This window comes from Primulina tabacum, chromosome 4 (genome assembly GCF_025594145.1).
Source record: "Primulina tabacum isolate GXHZ01 chromosome 4, ASM2559414v2, whole genome shotgun sequence".
Lineage (NCBI taxonomy): Eukaryota > Viridiplantae > Streptophyta > Magnoliopsida > Lamiales > Gesneriaceae > Primulina > Primulina tabacum.
The window spans coordinates 37,286,008-37,312,070 of NC_134553.1; the positions used below are offsets into that span (position 1 = coordinate 37,286,008).

At 36.5% G+C, this 26,063-nt stretch overlaps 3 protein-coding genes across 3 annotated transcripts; all 3 read right to left on the reverse strand.

Annotated features, from left to right (window-relative positions):
* Positions 1-9,757: 9,757 nt before the first annotated feature.
* LOC142541969 (uncharacterized) lies at positions 9,758-20,197 on the reverse strand. The gene is made up of 6 exons (XM_075648414.1): positions 20,157-20,197; positions 19,872-20,048; positions 19,698-19,805; positions 19,553-19,616; positions 19,363-19,461; positions 9,758-10,019 (listed from the first exon to the last, which is right to left on the reverse strand). Exons 1-6 carry the CDS (start codon positions 20,195-20,197, stop codon positions 9,921-9,923), a joined length of 588 nt encoding a protein of 195 aa, XP_075504529.1. The 3' UTR covers positions 9,758-9,920.
* A 709-nt stretch (positions 20,198-20,906) lies between these two features.
* On the reverse strand, positions 20,907-22,321 carry LOC142541628 (uncharacterized). Its single transcript, XM_075648116.1, has 4 exons — positions 21,993-22,321; positions 21,715-21,924; positions 21,546-21,638; positions 20,907-21,468 (listed from the first exon to the last, which is right to left on the reverse strand). The coding sequence occupies exons 1-4, from the start codon at positions 22,314-22,316 to the stop codon at positions 21,334-21,336; spliced, it is 762 nt and encodes a 253-aa protein (XP_075504231.1). The 5' UTR covers positions 22,317-22,321; the 3' UTR covers positions 20,907-21,333.
* Positions 22,322-22,609: 288 nt separating this feature from the next.
* Positions 22,610-26,053, reverse strand: LOC142541970 (uncharacterized). Its single transcript, XM_075648415.1, has 7 exons — positions 25,654-26,053; positions 25,345-25,536; positions 24,828-25,244; positions 23,673-24,784; positions 23,333-23,416; positions 23,051-23,242; positions 22,610-22,939 (listed from the first exon to the last, which is right to left on the reverse strand). The coding sequence occupies exons 1-7, from the start codon at positions 26,051-26,053 to the stop codon at positions 22,610-22,612; spliced, it is 2,727 nt and encodes a 908-aa protein (XP_075504530.1).
* Between the last annotated feature and the right edge of the window lie 10 nt (positions 26,054-26,063).

The following is a 26,063-nucleotide window of genomic DNA, read 5'->3' on the forward strand; positions in this document are numbered from 1 at the left end:
ACTCAGAGTTCAGGACCTCCAGTCTCCTCAGCAACAAGCTCACCTGCATCACACACGCCTAGTGAGTCTAAAGACTCAACACACCTGTACCAGTAATAACAAGTACATATACGTAGCACACAACAGTGAAAAATAGCATAATCAACATACATTTCATGAGCTTAAAAACATGAACATAAGCGTGTCGTGTAAAATCGTAACGTGTCAAAACATGTCTCATCATGTTATCATATCGTATGCGTAACCGTGACCTATCAAAACATGGTAATAGGATGTATCATCGTATTAGCATATACGTGTTAAAATCTTAATTTGAATTCCGTTCATTAGCTGTGACTTTCGTATCATCATGTCATCATGTCAGTCGATGGATCCATCTACGTGTAACCGCGGTACCCGGCGGCGGGGGACATCAGCGATACTCTCACCCGTCAACTGAGCCCGAGCCTACCATATCATCATATCATGTCAATGAAAATACGATCATCGGGCTCCCTCTGGGCCTTCTCCCGTAAACGGGCTCCCTCTGGGGCCTTTTTCCCTCATGATATCTCCAATCATATCATCGTGTCATCGTGTTAATCACAACTAAATCACTTCCTTCAAAACGTGTCATCATATTCATCACTTAATAAAATCATGCATATACGTAATTTTTTCCTTTAAACTAAGCATGCACCGTATTTATCATAATTGCGTAAAAATCGTAAACATGATGCATGAACATTTAAAATATCATGAATTTGTGCTCAGGACGCTGTCTTGACCAAAATCTCACCTCGGGTGCAAAATGACCATTTTGCCCCTGGAAACCCAAAAATTATCGTTTCAACCCTGGACCTCTAAAATTGACCCGAAGCTTACCAAACTCCTTAAAATGTCCCAAAACATTTTTAAAAACATTCTTAGACGTAAACCCGAGTCCATTTATAATTTAACCGATTCCTTTTAAAACTTGGACCGGAGTCCCGATTTTTTAACCCGAATCGACCCAAAACTTAACCAAAATTTTCCGAACTTTTTACCATCCTTAGTGAACATCTAAAAGGCTCTAAAACCACTAAGCCAGCCCCCTTAGACCTTCGAACAAGACCCTGAACAGCTGCTGGAATTTCCAGCATTTAACAAGCTTGACCTTAAAGGGACCCATGCTCCAAAATTCAATCCTAGCTTGCATCTAACGTGACCGACCACCCATAAGCTTCTCCTAACCCACCTTGACATCTTCCTGGACCCATACAACTCTAATTAACAGCTGCTAAACTTTCTGATGAAGGATCCAAAAAGAGGCAAAACTCTCGGCCATCCTTATCTCATAATCACATGACAACACATTGCCTCCAACTCATAACCTTTCGGTCCTCTCTAATTCCAACACCTATCCAACCTTTAAGACATACCATTAGGAACCTAATGACCCCTTCTAAACTAAGCCAAACACAAACAAAAGCTGCTGCACGAAACCATGGCATAAAACGGCCGAGCCTAACCCATTTTCTCTCGGCTAAGATCTATCTCCCATGACCGAGCTCCTCCCTCAACCAAACCGACTCCAGCCATATTCCCTTATTGACTCACGTGATTCAAACCCCTCATAACAGCAATCCTACAGCCCCCTCGCAGCAAAATCAAACAAACATGAGTTGGACAAAAAAATACAATGCAAGGATGAACAAAACCGAAGCCTTTCTTTACTACATGCTAGATCAAAAAATCCTCATACATATACATACACACGATAGTATAAGGCATGGATGATGCAGAAATAATGGTACAAATGCGCGCCTTGACGACGTAGACGCGAAAGGATTGAAGAAAGAGTGCCGGAGAATATTATTCCTTCAAGTATGGAGCTTGGCCGTGGCCTCCTAGGTGGGATTTTGCTGAAAACGAGAGTGGGGAAATCTGAATGTGGGTGTCAGGCTGTTGGGGTGGGATTAGGTTTAGGTTAATGAGTGTTTAAGGAATATTTAATTGATTAATTAGTAGATAATGGCCCTAATTGTTTAATTAAAGATTTAAAAAGATAATTAGGCCCAATAAGGTTAAAAGTGTGTCCAATAAATTCAAACGTACTCTCGAAAAATATTTCGTGTTGGAAATATTTTGAAAATATTAGCCGAACCATTAAAAAGTCCCCCGATTCGATAAAATCTGCGCACCGTTAAAAATAAAATCATGCTGGTAGAAATACCCAGAAAAATCCCGTTTTATGAAAAATACACTTAAAAACACCTTATATTAATTAATAAAAATAAATCATGTAATTAAAATAATTTTCCTGATAATTCTCCGGTCTCCGTTCCTCGTTCGAGGGTGAAATGCACCTAGGAACCCTAATGCATGAACTTTTCAAATTTCATGAATTAAATCCTATCATGCATGAATTATGCATAAAATACATAAAAATAATTAAACACAAGTTAATGAAATTAACATGCATTTTTAATGCTTTAAAACAATTTAATAATATATCAAAGAAATTTAATAACTTGCATGCGTGTGGTTCACGTGGACCTTCAAATTTTCGAGACGTTACAATAGCTCATGATAAGATACCCACGAACTTTCTTAAAGAACTTCTTTCTTTATTCTTCTAATCAGGTCTGCGACTAGATGATTAGTTCGTCTTCTAATTTACACTAGGAAATTAGAAGATATTTTTACGTAGAGATCGAATACGAAGAAAAATTCGACTCAATAATATAAGCCAAATTTTTCTTGCAAAAGAAATTATTTTTCGAGAGTAGCACCCATTGATATTGGAAGAGACGAAAGTTCATAAATTTCTCTATAAAAGATTTCGGATGCTCTTCATTTTCAATTTACTTAATTAATTAGATAATTAAATCAATTAAAGATTCTACAAATATTTTCATGCCAAATCATGAAACTCTCGGATGCATGTTACTAAATAAGAATCAAGGTGGTGGAGGCTAGGGTTTTTCAAATTTGTTAATGAATTGTATTTAATCATAAGCCTAACACACACATATATATAACTTAGGACCCATTAATTAAATTAAATACTTAATGAGCTTAATCAATTAATTATTCTAGTCCAACTAGTTTAATTAATTAATTAATCTTTTAAAGTCCAATTAAGAACCTTAATATGTATGTTGGTCTTGTACTCCTACAAGCCCATACATATACTCATTACATTTAATTTAAATCACTTATAAATTCAACATTTGAATTTAATATTTAAATTATAAATTCAATTCCTTGAATTTATCACCTTCAAATTTAATATTTAATAAACTCAACTTTTGAGTTTAATAAATTAAATCCTCAAATTTTATAAATTCAACTCCTTGAATTTATTCTCTCCAAATTTCATAAATTCAACTTCTTGAATTTACTATCTCATAAATTCAACTCCTTGAATTTATTTTCTCAAAATTTAATTATCATAAATTCAACTCCTTGAATTTACTACATCATAATTTAAATTCAACTCCTTAAATTTATTCTCTCAACGAGAACAAACGATCCAGTGCTTGTGTAACCCTCAATGGTTCAGGGATACAGCTAGCCGTGGGTTCACAACTCCTTGTGATTCAGGACATAATCTTTTATTCGGGCTTATCCTTATTCGCCTCATTCTATGTATCAACAATTGATCATGAGAATGTCAGAAATCATACTTCTGATTAAACCCATCGAATCATGGTAAGAGCGTCTAGTAGCATCTTCCCATGATTCCCTAGGTATCATTGATTGTGCCTGCAAGAACCAGTCGATTATGATTAGTGTACAGTACGGTCCCTTCATCTCATATATCCCGATCGAATCTGCAACCATTGGTTATCGAGGGTTGCATAATAATTCGATAACTATATGATACATATAAATAGTGACATTGCATGTACCAATGGAGAACTCCTTCTCCAATGTACATCTCATACTCTGGCCAGAGATTTCACACACTATTATTTCATCAGATCACATAGGATATCCACACCCACAGGTGAGCGGTGAATCCCCGACTACAATGCACTGGCTCCTATATGTGTCGCAACTGTACCCAACCTTGCCACCTGATTACTCTCCTGGAGCCGGTTAACGAGTCAAAGCACAGCCCTATCATATAGAGCCTCAATGTTTTCCCGGGTCGTAAGGACTAATGGTGTACAATTATAACCACAGACTTATCCTCTCGATGAATAATAACCACTTGGAAAGTTCGGGGGAGGATTGTTCGGTATAATCATCATATGACTACCCATCTGCATGTTTGGACATCTCTATGCCCTTACCAAGAAACGTAGTACACAACATCACAGATGCTAGTCTCGAGCTCAAGCGACCTTTATCCATGTTTTAGGCGGCTGAATCGACTAGGAACGAATTTAGATCATACAGTGTTTACAAATGAGTTTCAACATTGAATTACGATTCATTTATATTAAAGTATAATCAAGGTCTTTATCTATGTTGTTCACATGGGTATACAGATAAAAAATTAACAAACCATGAAATAATGAATTATATTAAAATAAAGATTGTTCATTACAACCGAGTCAATAAAATCCCTAGCCAACAGTTGGCTTGCAGGGCATCTACTTTAACAATCTCCCACTTGCCCTAGAGCCAACTACCCATAAACTTTAATCACATTGCTTCGCAGTTCTTTTCAAACAATGGTCCTGGCAAGGGCTTTTTAAGTGGATCAACAACGTTATCTGCAGAGGGGACTCTTTCGACTGATATATCTCCTCTTTGTGGGACTTCCTCAGTATATGTTTGGATCATTGATGAGACCTTGGTTCCTTTGCTTGCGTAACGGCACCAGTGTTGTCGCAGTACACGGGGACTGGATCAACTCCATTAGGAATGACTCCCAACTCTTGGACAAAATTCCTCATCCAAACTGACTCTTTGGCTGCAGCACATGCAGCAATGTATTCAGTTTCAGTGGTGGAATCCGCAACGGTGTCTTGCTTGGAACTTTTCCAAGAGACAGCCGCACCATTAAGCATGAATACAAAACCAGAGGTTGATTTCGAATCATCTACATCACATTGGAAGCTAGAATCAGTGTAGCCTTCTAATTTCAATTCTTCACCCCCATAGACCACGAACAAGTTCTTAGTCCTTTTCAAGTACTAAAGAATATCTTTCACGGCCTTTCAATGCATTGGACCAGGGTTTGCCTGATATCTGCTTGTAACACTCAGAGCTTAAGAAACATCGGGACGTGTCGATATCATACCATACATGATACTACCAATGGCTGATGCATATGGAATATGTGTCATCATCTCTATCTCTTCATCAGTTTTGTGACACATGGCTTTAGATAGAGTAACACCATGACACATTGGTAAGTATCCTCTATTGGATTCTTCCAGAGAGAATCGCTTCAGAATGGTATCGATATAAGTGGCTTGGGTGAGTCCTAGCATCCTTTTGATCTATCTCTATAGATTTGTATTTCCAATACATAGGATGCTTCACCCATGTCTTTCATGGAGAATTTACTTCGCCAACCATGTTTTAGTTGATTGCAGTAATCCTACATCATTCATAATGAGTAGGATGTTATCAACATAAAGTACTAGGAATGTCACTGCACTCCCACTAACTTTCTTGTACACGCATGGTATCTCAGGATTCTTAGCAAAACCAAACTCTTTGATAGTGCTATCAAATCTGAGGTTCCAACTCCTTGACGCCTGCTTGAGACCATATATTGATATATGAAGTTTGCATACCTTATGCTCACTTCTACTGACGTGTATCCCTCAGGTTGAGACATATAAATTTCTTCTTTGATGTCTCCATTGAGGAATGCAGTCTTTACATCCATTTTCCATATCTCATAGTCCATACCATGCTGCTATGGCTAGTAGTATTCTAATGGACTTAAACATAGCAACTGGCGAAAAAGTTTCCTCATAGTCAATTCCTTGCCTTTGAGTATAACCTTTTGTAACCAGTCTTGCTTTGAAGGTTACTACCTTCCCATCCGCCCCAAGATTTTTTTGTAGATCCATTTGTATCCTATGAGAACTGATTCCCTCAGGTGGATCCACCAATGTCCAGAATTGATTTGAATACATAGAGTACATTTCAGACTGCATGGCTTCAAGCCATTTGGTTGAATCAGTATCAGATATTGCTTCTTTAAAATTCATTGGATCACATCCAATACAATGCTCATCATGGCTTTGTTCATGAAGAAGCGTATATCTTGCAAGTGGTCTAATAAACCTATCAGACATTCTAGGAGCTTGTACTTCAACTACTGGTTGTTGGGAAATGGGTTCAATTTCTATTGTTGAGGGAGTATCTTGAATTTCTTCAAGTTCTATTCTCTTGCCTTTTCTATCTAATAGAAATTCATTTTCCAAAATGGTGGCATTTCTTGAAACAAACACTTTTGCTTCATTGGGATTATAGAAATAATATCCAACAGAATTCTTTGGATATCCTACAAAATAGCACAAAATGGATCTGCTATCCAATATATCTCCCAATGTCTGCTTCACGTAAGCAGGATATCCCCATATTCTCGTGTAAGAAAATTTGGGAGTTTTTCTCCATCCATATCTCATATGGTGTTTTATCCATTGGTTTAATATGGACATTATTCAACAACGTTGCCGCAGTTTCAAGCGTAAAGCCCCAAAACGATGTAGGCAATTCAGTGAATCCCATCATGGATCGAACCATGTCCAACAAGGTTTGCTTACGACGTTCAGAAACACGATTCAATTGTGGTGTTGCTGGTGTAGTCCATCGTGAGAGAATCTCATTCTCTTTTAGATAGCCCAAAATTCAACACATAAGTATTCTCCACCTCGATGAGATCAAAGTGTCTTAATACTTCTTTCTAGCTGGTTTTTTACTTCAGATCTGAATTTTTTGAACCTTTCAAATGCTTCAAATTTGTGTTTCATCATATAAACATACCCATACCTTGAATGGTCATCAGTAAAGGTAATGAAGTAGGATTGCCCATGTTTTGTGCTAACACTTAGTGGGCCACAAACGTCTGTGTGGATCAAATCCAGTAGACCACGTGCACGTTCTATGTTTGCCTTAAAAGGGAGCTTTGGTCATTTTTTCTTTTAGATAGGACTCACAAGTAGGTTGAGAATTTATGTCTGACAAGTCAAACATGTCCTCTCCCACTAGCTTGTGCATCCTTCTTTTGGAAATGCGAACTAGTCTAGCGTGCCACATTTGTGCGGGATTTGGATCATCTAATTTTCTTTTGTTGTTGAAATCTTGTTTATTTTGGACATTCACTTATCATTTCCAAAACATTTCTGGCCCAGATAATTTCTTATGTCCATTCTTCTTGCAGTGAAACAAATATGTTCTGACTTATCGGGCTTTATGGGCCCTTTAAGTGTTCTTCAAAGTTTGATCTTATTCGGTTTGTTTTTCCTTGTGAGGGGCAGAATATTTCTCTCCCTTACCTTGTGGGTCATTTTTCGTCCTGATGAGAGGCCCATTAGAAAAACAATATTTTCCTGTTTTATGGTAATATCATAAGTCATAAGTGTATTGACTAGCTCTTCAAGGCTATCATGTATCTTATTCAAATTGAAGTTCACCATAACCCCGTCAAATGAGGAAGAGAAAGACAACAATTTGATGTCATCAAGTAACTCGTTAGAAATCACATATTCCAGTTCCACTACATTCTCAATAAGCCCAATCATATGTACACCACGCTCATGGGCCAAAATCCCATCTTGCATGCGTGTAGTCATGAGCTCCTTGAAAGTGGTGTGCATAATTTTATGAGTTTCATGCACCATGCAACTCTTGCACGTGCATTCGAATGTCAGCAGCATTCAAAATTTTCTCAAACTGTCCCTACAGTTCATTTGACATAGAAGCGAGCACATCACACTTTAGCTTGCATACTATGGTCCTACCATCTTGCATGCTTTGTCAGTTTAGCAGGACTGACATTAGTGTGTATATCATTTTCTCCAAATTTAGAACAATTTTCCCAACCAGTCTTGAAAATTAGATTCAATTAGCTTGTTAATAATAAAAATGGATTACGTGACGAAATCGAAAATATACTGATACGAAAACAGAATAATGGTTGCTGATTATTTTAAAATAATTCTAAGATATAAAATATGGATTTCATTTTATAAATCTCTCTCTCACTATTTTGACATTTCCACCACCCTCTGATGAAAAATGGAAATCGCATTTCTTTAATGGGCACGAAGAGTCCAATTAGCCAATTATACTCCCGAATAATATTAGCCAATTATAATTTCTAAAAGGTAGAATCCAATTGCATCCCTATACAACCTCTGCGTGTTTTGTCTCACGTTTAATAAGGACCCAATAATATGACGCCGTTTATTTTCGCGTGTCAAACCGACCCATCAATGTTAAATTGTAATAGACGGTCGCCATGAGTTCCCCCAATAATATGAGCCAGACGCTGGAAGTCACAGCTTTCCGGCGTCCAAGCCTCCCCAATAATATGAGCCAGACGCTGTCCGTGGGTAGCGATCAACATGCAACCACGGTTGGTGGAGGCAAGGAAAAATATAACTCTTTTAATTTTTACTTTTGCTCTTTGATATAAATTTTGAATCTTATTCAAAATGAGGGATTTTAATTTTAAAATTGTCTCATCATTTTAATTTAAAATCGTGTGCCACGAGTTTGTATGTTTTCCGGATTCATGCAACTATATTATTAAATAATATACATACATGCATACTACTATATATCGCATATATATCATAATATGACATTCAACAATAAATAAAGATGATCGATCGCAAACACTATTAAATTCATGTGAGCCAGACATGGATTCAGGTCCAAAACCTAGGTGAATGCAGGGATGCAAATGCAACTATTACAAGAGCTTCCAATATTTTACATGTCTTCATGCATTTAATATCAAATATTAACATCAATTTAATTAATTGATAAATCATGTATCTAATAATTTTATTACTAACCACCACAATTATTAAATAATTAAATAAACACCTTTACACTAGTAGAATAATCGCTTTTTACTTCGCGTATTCAATGAAGTAATAAGGTAGTTAATTGCCGAAGTAAATGGACGTGAAGTAATAGATGTACCTTTTACTTCGCATAATAACCGAAGTTGTATGATTGAAAATGCTGAAGTCTTTGGCCGATTTTCGAAGGAAAACCGGTCCAGAATTGGACCGGTGCCGAAGTAAGAAATGTGTTTTACTTCATCGATTATTGTAAGTAATGAAGTAATATATTATATATAACTTCGTCTTAATTATTATTTAGCGAAGTAGTTTATAATATTTTACTTCACGACTTACATTGAGTGACGAAGTAATTCATCTGAAAGACTTCGTAGTTATGTATTTTGGTGAGGTAATAGGCACAAACAACTTCACAATTTATCCTATTTGTTGATGTAAATATAATCTATAACTTCAACATTTATCCTATTTGTTGAAGTATTTTATATTATGTTACTTCACAATTTACATTTAGTGACGAAGTAAGTGGTTCGAAAGACTTCAATAATTTGTATTTTGGTGAAGTAATTGCGCAAAAAAACTTCGTTTTTACAGAACAATGTTGAAGTAAATTAATTATATCACTTCGTCTGATTTCTTATCGACGAAGTATTTAATATTATGTTACTTCACAATTTGCAAATAACAACGAAGTAATTTACCTGTTACACTTCATTATTTTTTATTTTGATGAAGTAATTGTTAAAAAAAGACTTCGCAATATATGACTTAATACACTAATATAATTAAATTCATAAATTATTCATCTAAAAATGATGAATATCCACGAATCCACAATTACATATTCATCAATCCACAAATAACCCAAAAATGTATCCACAAAACCAAAAGTATATCCAAAAATCCACAATGACAAACAAAATATTTATCCCAACATACACCATCCATTTAAGCACCTACATAGGAGTAAACAAATTCACTCCATTCACTTCTGACCTCGTCATATTGAGATTGGGTGTAATATTGGTTCTTGATGCATCCTGCAAACTGAAATTTGAAAAAGAAAATACATTAGATTCTTCTATTTCAAATAAAAATTGACAGATATAAAATATATCAGTACTGGTAGAGGCAGGTTTCATTTGAAAGTACGAACTTATTTCATTTGCTGTAAGGCCCGAGATTTTAATTACTGTAATCCGAGATTAATCTGAAATGATTTATTTATTAATTAAGATGATTATGGATGAAACGGATCAGACCAGGAGAGCCGAAAGAAGATTTGACATTTTGTGAAAGAAGAGTTCGGCGCATATGCGCGGCTTGAATGCGCGCACATGCGCGAGAGATCCAGAGAGTTGGGCGCACATGCGCAGAACGTCCAGAGAGTTCGGCGCACATGCGCGGCAGAAGGCGCGCATATGCGCGAATGGTGAAGGCACGAGACAGTATGTCTCGCGCATATGCGCGACTTATGTGCGCGCATATGCGCGAGCAGTCCGGTAGTTCGGATAAGGCTTCCGGCGCATATGCGCGGGCTTGTGCGCGCATATGCGCGCGACATGCAGAACAAGAACAAGACACTTGTCTCTTTTATGGGCGACGTGTGTATATATATATATATATATATATATGTATGTATGTATGTATATCCAAGCAATTTCTTCAGAATTGAGAAGGGAAGCACCGAGGAAGCTTTGCGTGAGATTTGAGATTTACGAGCAAATCGTCTGTTTGATTTCTAATCCGATTTCAGTACTGTGTTCCTATCAATGCAGGCTACAACTGGACGTAAGTTTTGTTACGTTTAGACATGATATGAAATTATGATATTGTCAGAATTGAATAGGAATCATATATAGTGTTTCTGATACAGTGGACATCGTATAATCGAAGTCAGATTAAAGAACAGATTTGTATTGTTAATTGGAATTGATTAATTGAGATTCGATATCAGATTTGCATTGTTATTGAAATTATGAGTTGCACCGATATTGATTATGAGTTCTGGTATTATATCTGTGGTGTTGGAATTGACGGGGTTATCGAGATTGTATTATTATGCCGTCGAAACATCAGTTGATTGATATTGATCAGATTCGCTATTGATTTAGATGGTATTGTGATATCATATGTCGATTGGCATTGATCGGATTATGTTTTGATTTAAGTATTAATCAGAACATGTTTTGAACTGAGTTATATACTGATATTGTATCTATTCGATTGTTATTATCAGATTGGGTATGGACAGAGTTGAATTCGGGACTTCGTCTTTGTCGGACCGAGAAGATAAAGGTATAAATTAATGTTGAGTTGGGATTGCACAACTCGAGTGAGGTTTGGCTCGAGTTTCCCTAAATCACATACTTTACTTTATTGCATTGATATTTGCATTGATGTGATTGACGTATTTGTTCTCTTAATTTATAGATAGCAGGTATTAGACGAGTAATTTTGTGACAGAAGTGCCTGATAGTGGTGGGATCGCCACGGGCACATTGCACGATGTCACAAGATAGTGTATTGGCGATAGTGCCAAAGTCTGTCACCGGATGTTTGGCTATCGATGTGGATAGGAATGTAGCTTCTTCTATTACTGGTGATCGGTACTGTATCGTTGTGGATAGAATCGTAACTCTTCTATTACTGATGATCGATATCATATCGATGTGGATAGAATCAGAGTTTCTTCTATTACTGGTGATCAATACTATATTGATGTGGATAGAATCCGAGCTTCTTCTATTACTGGTGATCGATACCCTATCGACGTGGATAGAACTGGAGTATTTTCTATTACTGTTGGTCGATATGGGAATGCCAACTTCTGGAACCGGGATCCCTAGACTAGGATTGAGTCTAGTCTTAAATGTGAAGTCATGAGTCTAATTGACAGTTTATATCGAGTTATGTTGATTATGTTCCTGAATATGGTACATGGTGAATTATGTTCCTGAGGATGGTACATGTTTAGAATAGGATTTATTCTTGATATGGATTTATATTCTGATTTGAATACATGTTAGACATATCTGTTATATGCTTTTATATTGTTTTTATTATTGCATGTATACATGATTTATACTGAGAATGTAATTCTCACCGGAGTTATCCGGCTGTTGTCTTGTTTGTATGTGTGCATGGAAACAGGTGGGATAGGATCAGGGTCAAGAAGAGAACGAGGCTGGACTAGATAGCGTGGAGATCCGGGCTTCGAAGCAACTTAGGATTCAGCACTGATATATAGTTGAACCTAGTTGAATTCTTGTAGATAATACAAGATTTATATGTTTATGTTTAGTATGTAATCTGAATTGAATTACATTACGTTTCCGCTTTGTATTTAAAAAAAATAAAAAATTTAGACCCTGTTTATTATATAATTGTTTGAATTACTCCTAAAGACGATTAAGGAATGAATTAGCGTCCGGGTCCCCACAATAGGTGGTATCAGAGCATTACGTTCCAGAACAGTAGGTTCTAGAACTGTAGGTTCTTGAGATTGAGATAGAAGAGAGTGAGCGGGGTAGATTGAGTTTTTTTCCTGCTTTTGATTGCTAGCACGTGACTTATTATAATGTTGACTTACATTGTGTATGCTAGCATGATATTATGTTTACTGCTTTTAAATACATGTTACCCGAATACCTGAGTTGATTTGGTAATATGTCTGATTTGAAAATAAATCAGAACCAATTCTTGATCAGAAAGTAAGCTGATCAGAAAGGGACTGCGATTGATTTATCTCATGTGATGGCTAACTCTTGTGGTAATCAGATATACCTACAAGAAGAATTCGAGAATTGGGTAGTACTTCGACTGATCAGATGGATGAGATAGAAACTCTGATGGAAACACAGTTGAAGAAATTTCAATCGTTTCAACCGCCGATTCTGAAGGGTAATGAGACGCCAGTGGAGTGTGAGAATTGGCTAGAGGATATAGAAATGTTATTTGAATTTCTTGGTTTTACAGATGATTGTAGAGTTAAACTGGTTGGAAATCAACTACGGGAAGTCGTTAGGAGTTGGTGGCTGGTAACCAGGGAAGCCATAGCACAGCGTAGCTCAACGATTACGTGGAAAATTTTTAAAGTTGAATTTTATCAAAGATTTGTACCTCTATCACACCGACAGGATAAAAGTGCAGAGTTTACAAATCTGAGACAGGGTCAGTTGAATGTTGATGAGTATTTGGCCTAGTTTTTCACCTTGCTACATTTTGCCCCTCAAGTGGCTAGAAATGATACAACTGTATATGATCAGTTTATCCAGGGATTGAATCCGGAGATACGCACATTGGTGAATGTGAAACAACCGAGTAATTTTGCTGATATTCTGAATCGAGCCAAAAGAGCAGAAACCGTTCTGAGGCGACAAAAGGAAGCTTCACATTTTCTTCCAACACCGATACCACAACAACTGCCTTCCAGAATTGAGATTGGCAGCAGCAGTGGTGGAAAGAAAGAGCAGTTGGAAGTTCAAAAGAAGCAGTTCAAGAAGTTAGGGAGCGGTTCATCTAACTCCAGTGGTTCTAGCACGAGCTATACTGGAGTTTATTGCAAGACTTGCGGAGGGAGACATCCCATGGAGCAGTGCCAGGGAGTGACTGGTAGGTGCAATATCTGTAAACAGCAGGGACACTTTGCTAGAGTCTGTCCACAGAGAGGTTACCGAAGATTTCAGGGAGCAGAATCATCTGGTGGTAGTGATCGAGGAACAGACCCAGGACACACGTGATGATATAGTGGAAGGTAATAATCTTTTATGATTATGTTGCACATGTATTGATATATACTAATGCACTCCCTACGATTATCTTTGACGGAGTTGTATTGATATATGTTGTACCTGCTGGGTCTGTATTACTGTAGTATTGATCTTTGTACCTTTTGGGGAGAGGAATTGATATCAGTGAATTCTGTGATATATTGTGTACTGCAGTAAAAAGAGAATGAGATTGAATTAGATTGTATTGTACTTGTGTTATCTGATTCTGACTAAATTATTGATATTAATATGCTAACAAGTACAGAACTATTATAGATTCTTGCCAGGAGATGGTAAGATTCGGACTTGAAATGACCGATGAACGAATGATATACGGTAAGGATTCTCGATTTTGAATTCTTTGATATCCGTATTATGTATGATTCGATGATTGTCGAAAAGAGTGGAGTAATTCCTTATGTATTCAGTTGATTACTGAAGTTGAGCCTATCTGGAAATTATTTGTCAGTAGCAGGAGAGTTGCTATAGTCGTTTCAGATGAAATTTCGGGTTTGTCTTATATCAGGGAGAGCGACTTCAGCCTTGATTTGATATGAGGTATGGATTTCATTTTAGACTTCTGTACAGAATGATATTGATTGAATAGAAAGAATTGAAATGTAAGTTAGAAGATTTACTGCCTGAGAGTTAGAGTTACATCTGATTATGTGTTTCTCTGAGAAATACTTCAGTTCTGTGTATGAGTTGATAAATCCTGTGTTCCGAAGTGTTCTGATGACCTTATGCTCGTTTTATCTATGATATTTTGATATATTCGCAGCGTATGATTGATTGAATCGAACAGTTGAAATTTGTATTGAATATTCTGGGAACTGAGATTGTTGTATACAGAATTGTTCGGCTATGAATTCTGATTGCAACAGATTGCATTCAGAGTCTGTGATATCTGAAGATAGTATACTGATTGATTGTAGCACAGTTGAGACAGTGATCAGTGACTGAAAACGACATTAATAATGGCAGAACTTCAGAACGTTCAAGCCGGCTCAGAGCTGATGTTGAAAATTACGGCAGTTCCGAGGTTTGATCAGATTGTTCAGAACTTGATTTCGATAGTCAGGACAGTGTGTCAATCAGAATACCAGGTATGTAATGCTTTATTTTATATAATTAGCTGATTTGTTTGTGCCAGATATTTTGAATTTGAAATAACAGGTAGTGTCAGATGCACACAGTGGTAGATTCAGTATTATTCTGGTAACAGGAAATGTGTGATAATTCGAACGGACAGTTTCGATGTAAACAAATGAAATCAGTTATGTCAGAATTAGTATTGAAATGTTTAATTCGCTGACAGATGAAGACAGGAAGATAGAAACCAGGAAATTGGTTATACAGATTATCGATTCCTGAATAGAAATAGGAGTATAATTCTATGGATCTGGTGATAGACTTATCGAAATCGTGCCAAGAATGTACCAGGATGTGGTTATGATTGAACGATTGTTCAAATCTGCATATGCTATATTGTACAGGATGACGTACAGATATGACTAGACAACTGAAAGGTATGTCAGAAAAGGGGTCAGATTATATTGAATGCTAGAGTTGATTATATCATACCGTGATTTTTGGTTGATTTCGTACCTTTAACAGAATGTATAGCATGATTTTTCATCTATGGTTTATAGATAAACGGATAGTTGGAGCGAACTATCTAGATACTGGAGGATATCCAGGAACTGTAGTGCTGGATTTTAGCACTAGTGACCTGATGTCTTGTCACTTTATAAATTATTGTATAATGATAGCTATCAAACGAGTATTGAGATAACTACAGACGAGACTTTGTACAGTGAGTACTGCAGATTTCCGCTGAATGGGAATGATATTACGGTGATAACTGAGATTGAATTTGATAACAGCTGATGATATTGATTTGGTATGAGCTGTTGATTGGTATATACGGATGTTGTATAGCCAGTATTTGCAATTAATTTTATCAGAATGGTTTGATAGAATGAATTTTCTGAAGTAACCTCTAGTATACATTTCTTCTTTATCTGAATTGATTGCCTGTGATTTCGAGGACGAAATCATATCTTAGAGGAGGAAAAATGTAAGGCCCGAGATTTTAATTACTGTAATCCGAGATTAATCTGAAATGATTTATTTATTAATTGAGATGATTATGGATGAAACGGATCAGACCGGGAGAGCCGAAAGAAGATTTGACATTTTGTGCAAGAAGAGTTCGGCGCATATGCGCGGCTTGAATGCGCGCACAGGCGCGAGAGGTCTAGAGAGTTGGGCGCACATGCGCGACCTCAATACGCGCACATGCGCAGAACGTCCAGAGATTTCGGCGCACATGCGCGGCAGAAGGCGCGCATATGCGCAAATGGTGAAGGCACGAGACAGTAGGTCTCGCGCATATGCGCGACTTATGTGCGCGCATATGCGCGAGCAGTCCGGTAGTTCGGATAAGGCTTCCGGCGCATATGCGCGGCCTTGTGCGCGCATATGCGCGAGACATGCAGAACAAGAACAAGCCACTTGTCTCTTTTATGGGCGACGTGTATATATATATATATATATGTATATGTATATCCAAGCAATTTCCTCAGAATTGAGAAGGGAAGCACCGAGGAAGCTTTGCGTGAGATTTGAGATTTACGAGCGAATCGTCTGTTTGATTTCTAATCCGACTTCAGTACTGTGTTCCTATCAACGCAGGCTACAACTGGACTTAAGTTTTGTTATGTTTAGACATGATATGATGAAATTATGATATTGTCAGAATTGAATAGGAATCATATATGGTGTTTCTGATACACTGGACATCCTATAATCGAAGTCAGATTAAAGAACAGACTGGTTATGTAATTGTTATGATTTTTGGAATTGATTAATTGAGATTCGATATCAGATTTGTATTGTTATTGAAATTATGAGTTGCACCGATATTGATTATGAGTTCTGGTATTATATCTGTGGTGTTGGAATTGACGGGGTTATCGAGATTGTATTATTATGCCGTCGAAACATCAGTTGATTGATATTGATCAGATTCGGTATTGATTTACATGGTATTGTGATATCATATGTCGATTGGCATTGATCAGATTATGTTTTGATTTGAGTATTAATCAGAACAGGTTTTGAACTGAGTTATATACTGATATTGTATCTATTCGATTGTCATTATCAGATTGGGTATGGACAGAGTTGAATTCGGGACTTCGTCTTTCGTCGGACCGAGAAGATAAAGCTATAAATTATTGTTGAGTTGGGATTGCACAACTCGAGTGAGGTTTGGCTAGAGTTTCCCTAAATCACATACTTTACTTTATTGCATTGATATTTGCATTGATGTGATTGACGTACTTGTTCTCTTGATTTATAGATAGCAGGTATTAGACGAGTAATCTTGTGACAGAAGTGCCTGATAGTGGTGGGATCGCCACGGGCACATTGCACGATGTCACAAGATAGTGTATTGGCGATAGTGCCAAAGTCTGTCACCGGATGTTTGGCTATCGATGTGGATAGGAATGTAGCTTCTTCTATTACTGGTGATCGGTACTGTATCGATGTGGATAGAATCGTAACTCTTCTATTACTGATGATCGATATCATATCGATGTGGATAGAATCAGAGTTTCTTCTATTACTGGTGATCGATACTATATCGATGGATAGAATCCGAGATTCTTCTATTACTGGTGATCGATACCCTATCGACGTGGATAGAACTGGAGTCTTTTCTATTACTGTTGGTCGATATGGGAATGCCAACTTCTTGAACCGGGATCCCTAGACTAGGATTGAGTCTAGTCTTAAATATGAAGTCATGAGTCTAATTGACAGTTTATATCGAGTTATGTTGATTATGTTCCTGAATATGGTACATGATGAATTATGTTCCTGATGATGGTACATGTTTAGAATAGGATTTATTCTTGATATGGATTTATATTCTGATTTGAATACATGTTAGACATATCTGTTATATGTTTTTATATTGTTTTTATTATTGCATGTATACATGATTTATACTGAGAATGTAATTCTCACCGGAGTTATCTGGCTGTTGTCTTGTTTGTATGTGTGCATGGAAACATGTGGGATAGGATCAGGGTCAAGAAGAGAACGAGACTGGACTAGATAGCGTGGAGATCCGGGCTTCGAAGCAACTTAGGATTCATCACTGATATATAGTTGAACCTAGTTGAATTCTTGTAGATAATACAAGATTTATATGTTTATGTTTAGTATGTAATCTGAATTGAATTACTTTACGTTTCCGCTTTGTATTTTTAAAAAAAAAAAATTTAGACCCTGTTTATTATATAATTGTTTGAATTACTCCTAAAGACGATTAAGGAATGAATTAGCGTCCGGGTCCCCACATTTGCATCTTGAAATAACACCGGATAAAAATTCATAACATGTCACCACTCTCCAAGCTGAGATAGCGTCTGTTGTTTCCATCTAGTCTACATCCATTACAGATTACCCCAATTGCATGAAGACAATTGCACTTACTAAACCAGAGATCCTATCTCTGTTGAAGCCAACGCAAGAAAGAGATTGGAAAAGAATAATGCAGCTCACGAAAAAACATATTACAGAAATCAGAAGGAAAATTGTCAAAAGACAATAGTATTGAAGCTCATTCAATCAACACCGATAAATGAACTACTCAAGCAACAACTGGAAAGCATAAAAAAATTCATTAGCAGTAATGCGAAGAAACAAAACAACAATAAACTAAGTGCAGTAAAAGCCAATTGAATTACTAAAAACCAAGAAATCAATTTCCCACAACAAAAAAACATTATTTGAAGATACATTTCAAGTAAACTGCGCCAAAAAATTATCATTTTCTCAATCTGTCTATGATGGTAGTATAAGATGCAGCAGCATAAATTTTCCACCCAAACGACAGCTGTATTGTTTTAATCTACACCAACATGAATCAAATTAGGCACTTCGAAACCTTAATAAATTTTTTTCCTAGCATAGTTATTACAATGGAACCTACACCTTCAAGATGGTTAGTTGCATTTACATTTGCGTGAGGACAGATATAGACCAAAAAAACAGGAAAAGACAAAACCAGATCACCTTAAACTCCAACAAAATCTGAAGCAACCCAACTTATTGTTTCAGGAAGCAAAATCTACTTAAAAGTAAGAACAGATAGAATTTGTGCCACTTGGAAATGATACAAGAATCTTGAAAAAAGACAACACTTACAGTCCAGAATCATACTCCCGTATATGATTTTCGGTCTTCAAATTTCTTGATAAAGCCAACAACCCACCAAATAAAACAAATGAAAAGAAAGTATTTTAACCAAAACATATATCAGCAATAAACATAATAAACACAAAAGCTTAAGATTACAACACAGAAGATATGAAAATCAGGAACAAAATTTCATTTTTTTATTAATAATATAAAATATATCACAATGACAACAATTCATGTCAAGCAATTATTTCAACAATAAAATATATCCCAATGCCAACACATTATCTCAACAATAAAATATATCACAATGGCAACACATTATCTCAACAATAAAATATATCTTAATGGCAACAATTCATCTCAATCAATCAACAAATTTATCCCAAGAAGAAACTCACCATCTTCTCCAACTGTGGATCATCGCAATCGACTATCTCTTTCATGTACCTCATGACACAATATCCACATTCAACTGAACCACTTTGTTTAAGATTACCCTATAACGGAATTGAAAAGTTAATGCAACAATCACAATCTAATTAATAACCACTACCAATTCATGTATTCATAAATAAGTACGATACATACCGTCAATATTTTAAAACCTGGCCCTTTAGAAATACCCTTCGAGGCATTGTACATCTTCACCCCACTACATTTTAAAAATTAAGAAGTTATTTTTTTGCATATTTATAAGTTAATGTATTCAAAATCAACATAAGCTACTACCTACTTTGTCACAATAGTTTTCCATGTATCATCTCGGTTCCTGTTAGACGTAGAATCCAATAAATATATCATATTCTTATCTTCGTTGACGATTGTCAAGATCCAATGATACCTGAAAAAATGAAATTACAACATTGACTATCATAAAGTAGAAATCTATAAATAACTAAATTCTTACCCAGTGTTGTATCGGATGAGGCAGATGCTATCTCTACACACTGCTTCTAACTGGTCAGCAATATGTTGTGATAAGTCACGGCCATCTGTGCCAATCGGGCATGTAGGTATATTACCGAGATCCACAAATGAAAAATAATTAGCCTTGTCTTTTTTCTTCAAATCTTTGTAGAGGTGACTGCATGATATAGATGCACAAATATATCGTTTAAAAAATTTCAAAATATGAACAAGTACCACAAAAAATATTATATAAATGCACAAATATTGTAAGTTAGACATATACCCCATGTAAACTAAAATTTGTCTGGCACCTATCTCCCCCATCTCCATAAAGCGTAAGATATCTTCTCTTAGCAACCGTATGCTTTTAGGACGTCCAAACATAGCGTCCTCAAACTCAATGTATATGGTATCCGATTCATTCAGCAATCTAACAACATGAGAGTAAATATACTTGCACGACATGGGTAATGTTTTCTCAATTTCTTTGAAATTTTCGCGCTGACCAGGAACATCCGCAAGCGCAAATGATTGAGGTTTCCCCTTCTTCTACAATTTAAAATATTATTCATACAAGTATTTTAAAATAAAACATTGTTCGAGCAACATATCTGATAGTTGCAAACACAAAGTCAAATGAAAACCTAAAGTACCTTTGTCGTTGGAAAAATAACCAACTCTTTAGGCCAACCAGCAATGACTCCAACAGCATCATTGATGATTGTTGGTCCAAACTTAATTGGGATCGGAAGCTGTGCTTTTTTATCTAAGACAACATCAATAGATACCTTGAAGTTCTCTTCCCCAAGTGGAACATGGTGAATCATAACATTTGGACCTCCTTCTGATATTATTGTGCCATAAGCCACCACGTTTTCGCGTTCTTTTACAGCCAGGTGACATTTTTTCCCCTTTCAAGAACAAAAAGACATGATATATTTTTATATGGAGGTGAATAGAATTTAATTGACATCAAAATTCAGAGACATACAACCTTCGTATTTAAAGTGCCGCAATCATAAAATTCTTCCACATCATCTGACAATTTTGAGTCTTTCACTCCTGAGAACTTGTTTGATGCTACAGTCTCAGAAGATCGATCATTGATTAATGGAATCACAGCAGCAAGTTGAGACCTCAGCATCTCCAATTCAGCTTTCAAACTTTTAGTCTCCTCCGATTGTGCTTTTACATATTCAATCACAGCTTTTGAGATTGTTTCTCTCTTCTTTCTTGGAGTTTTAAAGTATACTTGTGGTTTTACAAAACCTCCCACACCTCGAACCCTTCCATAGTGTTCTTGGCTTCCTAAGGCAGCGGTTAACACGTCATTCATTCCAGAAGATTTGAACTCTCCTTTGCCTTTCTTTTCCAACAATTCATCCTACAATTGGAGACATGACAAATCAATTCACAAACTACAGTGTTATTTATCTAGGCAATATGGCGATTGAATAAAACTAAACATTTAAAATTTTTTCAGCTACTTCTAATGTCTCCGAACATATTATGTTGCCAGATTTGTCTTCTTGAGCTTTACGCCAAAGCACAGATCTATCAACTTCCTCATCTTCAGCAACCAATTTTTTGTTCCACTACAATTTCGAAACTCATATGTTTAATAACATGAAGAACATGCTAAAAATTACAAATATATTGCTTTGTTTCTTACCAGTTCAGCCTCCAAGCCGATGTAACCCTTGCGAGACATTCTGTGGTGATATTTACAATGCATGGTCCGTTGTTTATGTTTTTCATGAGTAACCTGCATCATTATGTTGGCCTCAGTTAAGTATTGAATTTAATAAATTCGTGATGAAACATATCAATTATTAAAGTACATCCCATGATGGATCCAGTCTCGCATCCACAAATGCTTTCCAATCCGCTAGTGGGAGTTGATACTGACTTGGTGGAGAAATCAACTTTTCAGGATTATCTTTGTTCGGCCAAACAAATCTACTAGTCAATTTGTTTTTGAAATCTCGCCACTTCTGAGATGCTGAATTCATCACAGCATACTCACTTTCTGGCGCTAGTTCAAAGACATTCTGCAACAAAAACAGATTAGTTAGAGGTGCAAGTATGACTGTAAATTCAAATTGAAGCTTGTACTTACCGAAATCTCTTCCCACATTTTTTGTTTTATGTTTTCTGGAACTTCAGGCCATGACTTTATACTGATTGGCACCATGGCTCTAGCAATAGAACCAATGTATGATTGTAAAGCCCTTCCATTTGCATTGTATGCTGGCCGCCCCATGTCATCATAATCAATCTTTGCTTTTTTCCCCCATCTGGCAGTAGCAATTAGTTTACCCATCAACGTAGGGCCTCGATTGTTCCTCTGCACATCTACAGGATGTTCTTCTCCATCAGTAAGTATAGGGTGCTCTGCATTAGTAACTTCATTTAGCTTATCATCATGTACTCCTTGTATCATCTCAACTGTAGCATTTGTTTCCTTTTTTTTACGACCCATTGAGTTTTCTACATATTTACATGAATGAAACCAATGTTAAAACCTACACAATAACATTAACCATTAAAATAACATAAACAATAATTCTAATAAGACATGTATAAACATGACATAAATAATAACAGAAACAATAATAACATAAATAATAAACATGACTTGTAGAAACCTGACATAAATAATAAACATGACATAAATAATAGCAATGAGGTTATGTTTATAGCATAACAAAAAACATGACATAAAAGTGAAAGACATCATTTTTTCTTGTTCGTTTCCCAGCCACCCTCAGTTTCTGATCTAAAGTAACTTTCATGAGCCAGAATACAATGAGTATCAACATCATCAATTGGTCGAGAATCAGGAATACTAGTCCAACCATCATCATCTCCCTCGTAACATCGATTTGGCACAGGGAGTACAATTGACCACCCTTTTTGTAATGGGTCATCAACATAAAAGACTTGATTGACTTGACTTGCAAGGACAAATGAGTCATTCTTGTGCCCTATTTTTTTCATATTGACCAAGGTGAATCCACATTCATCATTGTTGATTACTCCTTTGTCATTTGCAACCCACGCACACTTGAAAAGAAGAACTTGAAATTGATGATAGTCCAACTCCTATATTTCTTCAATCACTCCATAGAAAGTCACATCAGTCATCAAGGGATTCTTATCTTTGGCACTACAGACAAGCATGGTGCTAGCAACTAGAGAAACCCCACTGTTTTGGCAAACTCTCTCATCATCCCGTGCCTTTGTTTGGTATAAATTTCCAATTATCACGTAACTATTATACTTAATGACTTGCCCACGTGGACCATGAGCCAGCCATGTCAATGTTGATGTCGCTCCACCATTGCAGCTATCTATTTCAGCATCCACCTGACATTTATACAATTAGAATATGGTGATTAAAATACTAGCTCCAAACTGTTCACCGCAAAATGCATAAAGCAGATTTATCCACCTAACCTTTGCATGAAACCAGTCAATGAACTTCTTATTGTGAGCATCTTGTATCCACCTTTCATTTTTCTCTTTTTTCGGAAACATTGACTTCATGAAATATTTATGTTCATTGTGGAAATATTTATATAGCAATTTGTGTTGGATATTAAATATTGACAATCACATAGGTGCAGAATTATAGAATAATGCAATACACTTACATAATGTAGGGAGATACTTCTTCTGTATTTTCCAGCACAGTCAAATGTGCTTGTTGAAGGTCAACTCATGGCACTATAATTGGTGTTTTGCATGCTAAGAAGCCAGCAATGTTTGATTTGGGATCGCGATTTGATTGAGGGACCCCAATAGGATCAAGGTCATTTAGGTATTTCGAACAAAACTCAATTGCTTCTTCGGCTGAATATCTCTGAACAATGCAACCTTCAGGATGTTTTCGACTGCCTACATAACTCTTAAGCACATTCATGGATCTTTCGAACGGGTACATCCATCGGAAGTACACTGGTCCACATAATCGAACTTCTCGAACAAGATGAACTGTTAAGTGAAGCATGACATCGAAGAAAGAAGGGGGGAAATACTGCTCCAATAAGCAGAGTGTAACAACCAAGTCAGATTGCAGCTTATCTAACTTGGCTACATCTATCACCTTGCAACAAATATCTTTAAAGAAGAAGCATAATCTTATGATGGCATATCTAACATGTTTTGGTAACGCATCACGTATGAGTATTGGCAGGAAATGCTGCATTAGAACATGATAATCATGAGATTTCAAGCCAATCAATTTCAACTCAGACAAGGACACAAGCTTTTTCAGGTTCGATGAGAAACCTTCTGGGACTTTTATATCCATTATCGACTGAAAATCTTGTAACTTTTCTTTTTTTGTGAATGAGCATGCAACAGGAGGAAGATATGTTCTTTTTTCACCAAATTTAGGTGCCAATTCAGGCCTAACTCCCATTTGAACCATGTCCAACCTAGCTGCCACATTGTCCTTGGTTTTTCCTTTAACATTCATCAAAGTATTAATGAGAGATTCGAAGACATTTTTTTCTATGTGCATCACATCGAGACAATGCCTAACATGCAGGTGTTTCCAATAAGGAAGATTGAAAAAAATTGATTTCTTCTTCCAACATTTTTTGAAATCTGTTGATCCAAAATCTTTTTCTTCTTTACTATCTTCCAAATTATTGTCATTTGCATTCTTTCTCTTTTTACCTTTCACACTAATCTTCTTTCCGAAAACACACCTTATGTCAGAAAGCTTGTCAAACAAAGCAACCCCAGATAATGGTGTAGATGATTCTCCATGTTCTTCCATACCATCGAACGCTTTCATTTGCCTCCGATATGGATGAAACCGTGGTAGGAATCGTCTATGACCAACAAATGACATTTTCTTCCCATTTTCCAAATGCTTTGCACAAGTATCTTCTTTGCATACTGGGCATGCATAAACCATGTGTAGTACATCCACTAAGGTTACCATAGGCTGGAAAGTCATTGATGGTCCATAATAAGACTGCTTTAAGAGTGAAAAATTGTCTTCGATAAGCATCATAGACACCATCAACTCCATCCCACAATCGTTGCAAATCTTCAACTAACACATCAAGATAGACATCTATATCATTTTCTGGCTGTTTAGGCCCTGAAATGAGCATAGTTAGCATGATGAATTTTCTCTTCATACACATGTTTGGAGGCAGATTATAGGTGACCAACATAATTGGCCAGCAACTGTACCGACTACTAAGGTTGCTATAAGGATTAATGCCATCAGCTGCAAGTGTCAGGCAAAGATTTCTTGGTTCACTTTCAAATTCGGGCCACATATGATTCACCAACTTCCAAGATGGTGAATCAGCTGGATGACGTAACTGACCGGGAACTCCTGTGGTTTCTGCATGCCATGTTAAATTTTTGGAGGTATGTAGAGATTTAAACATGCGCTTAAATCTTGGTATGGGAGGGAAATACCACAACACCTTTGCAGGAATCACCTTTCTTCTCAACGTTCTTCTTGGTTAGCTTCCACCGTGACAAGCCACATTTAGGGCAGTTTACGCAGTCTTTATATTGCTTCCTATAAAGAATGCAATCATTGGAGCAAGCATGAATCTTTTCATGACTCAACGCCAAACAACTCAATGTCTTTTTTACATCATACATTTTGGTTGGCAGGTTGTGATTATCTGGTAGCATATCCCCAAAATCCATTAGTAGATCGGAAAATAGAGCGTCACTTATCCCATGCTTTGCTTTGGTGTTTTATAGTTTCACAATTGCACTCAACTTTGTGTAATGCTTACATCCATTATACAAAGGTTTCTCTACTTCCTCCAAAAATTTCATAAACGCTTCTGGATTTTCTATATAGTTACCATATGCTGCCTCACACATATTAGTGGTTTCAAAGTGTCCGTGATAGTTACCAATTGGCTCCTTGTTCTTTCTCCAATTTACTTTGTCACTTTCAGCAGACTCACCGTGCCAAATCCAATTCACATAATTTTGACTAAAACCATGGAAATAAAGATGCTCTCGAATGGACTTAGCTGGTCTTTTTTTAAGATTTTTATATTTGCAACAAGGACAATGAATTAAATTGGGTTCAATATGGGGATTCTCTAAACAACCTCTGATAAACAGTTCCACACCCTCCTCGTACTGTTTTGACCTTCTATCCGAGTGAGTCCAAGATTTATCCATTTCAATACAG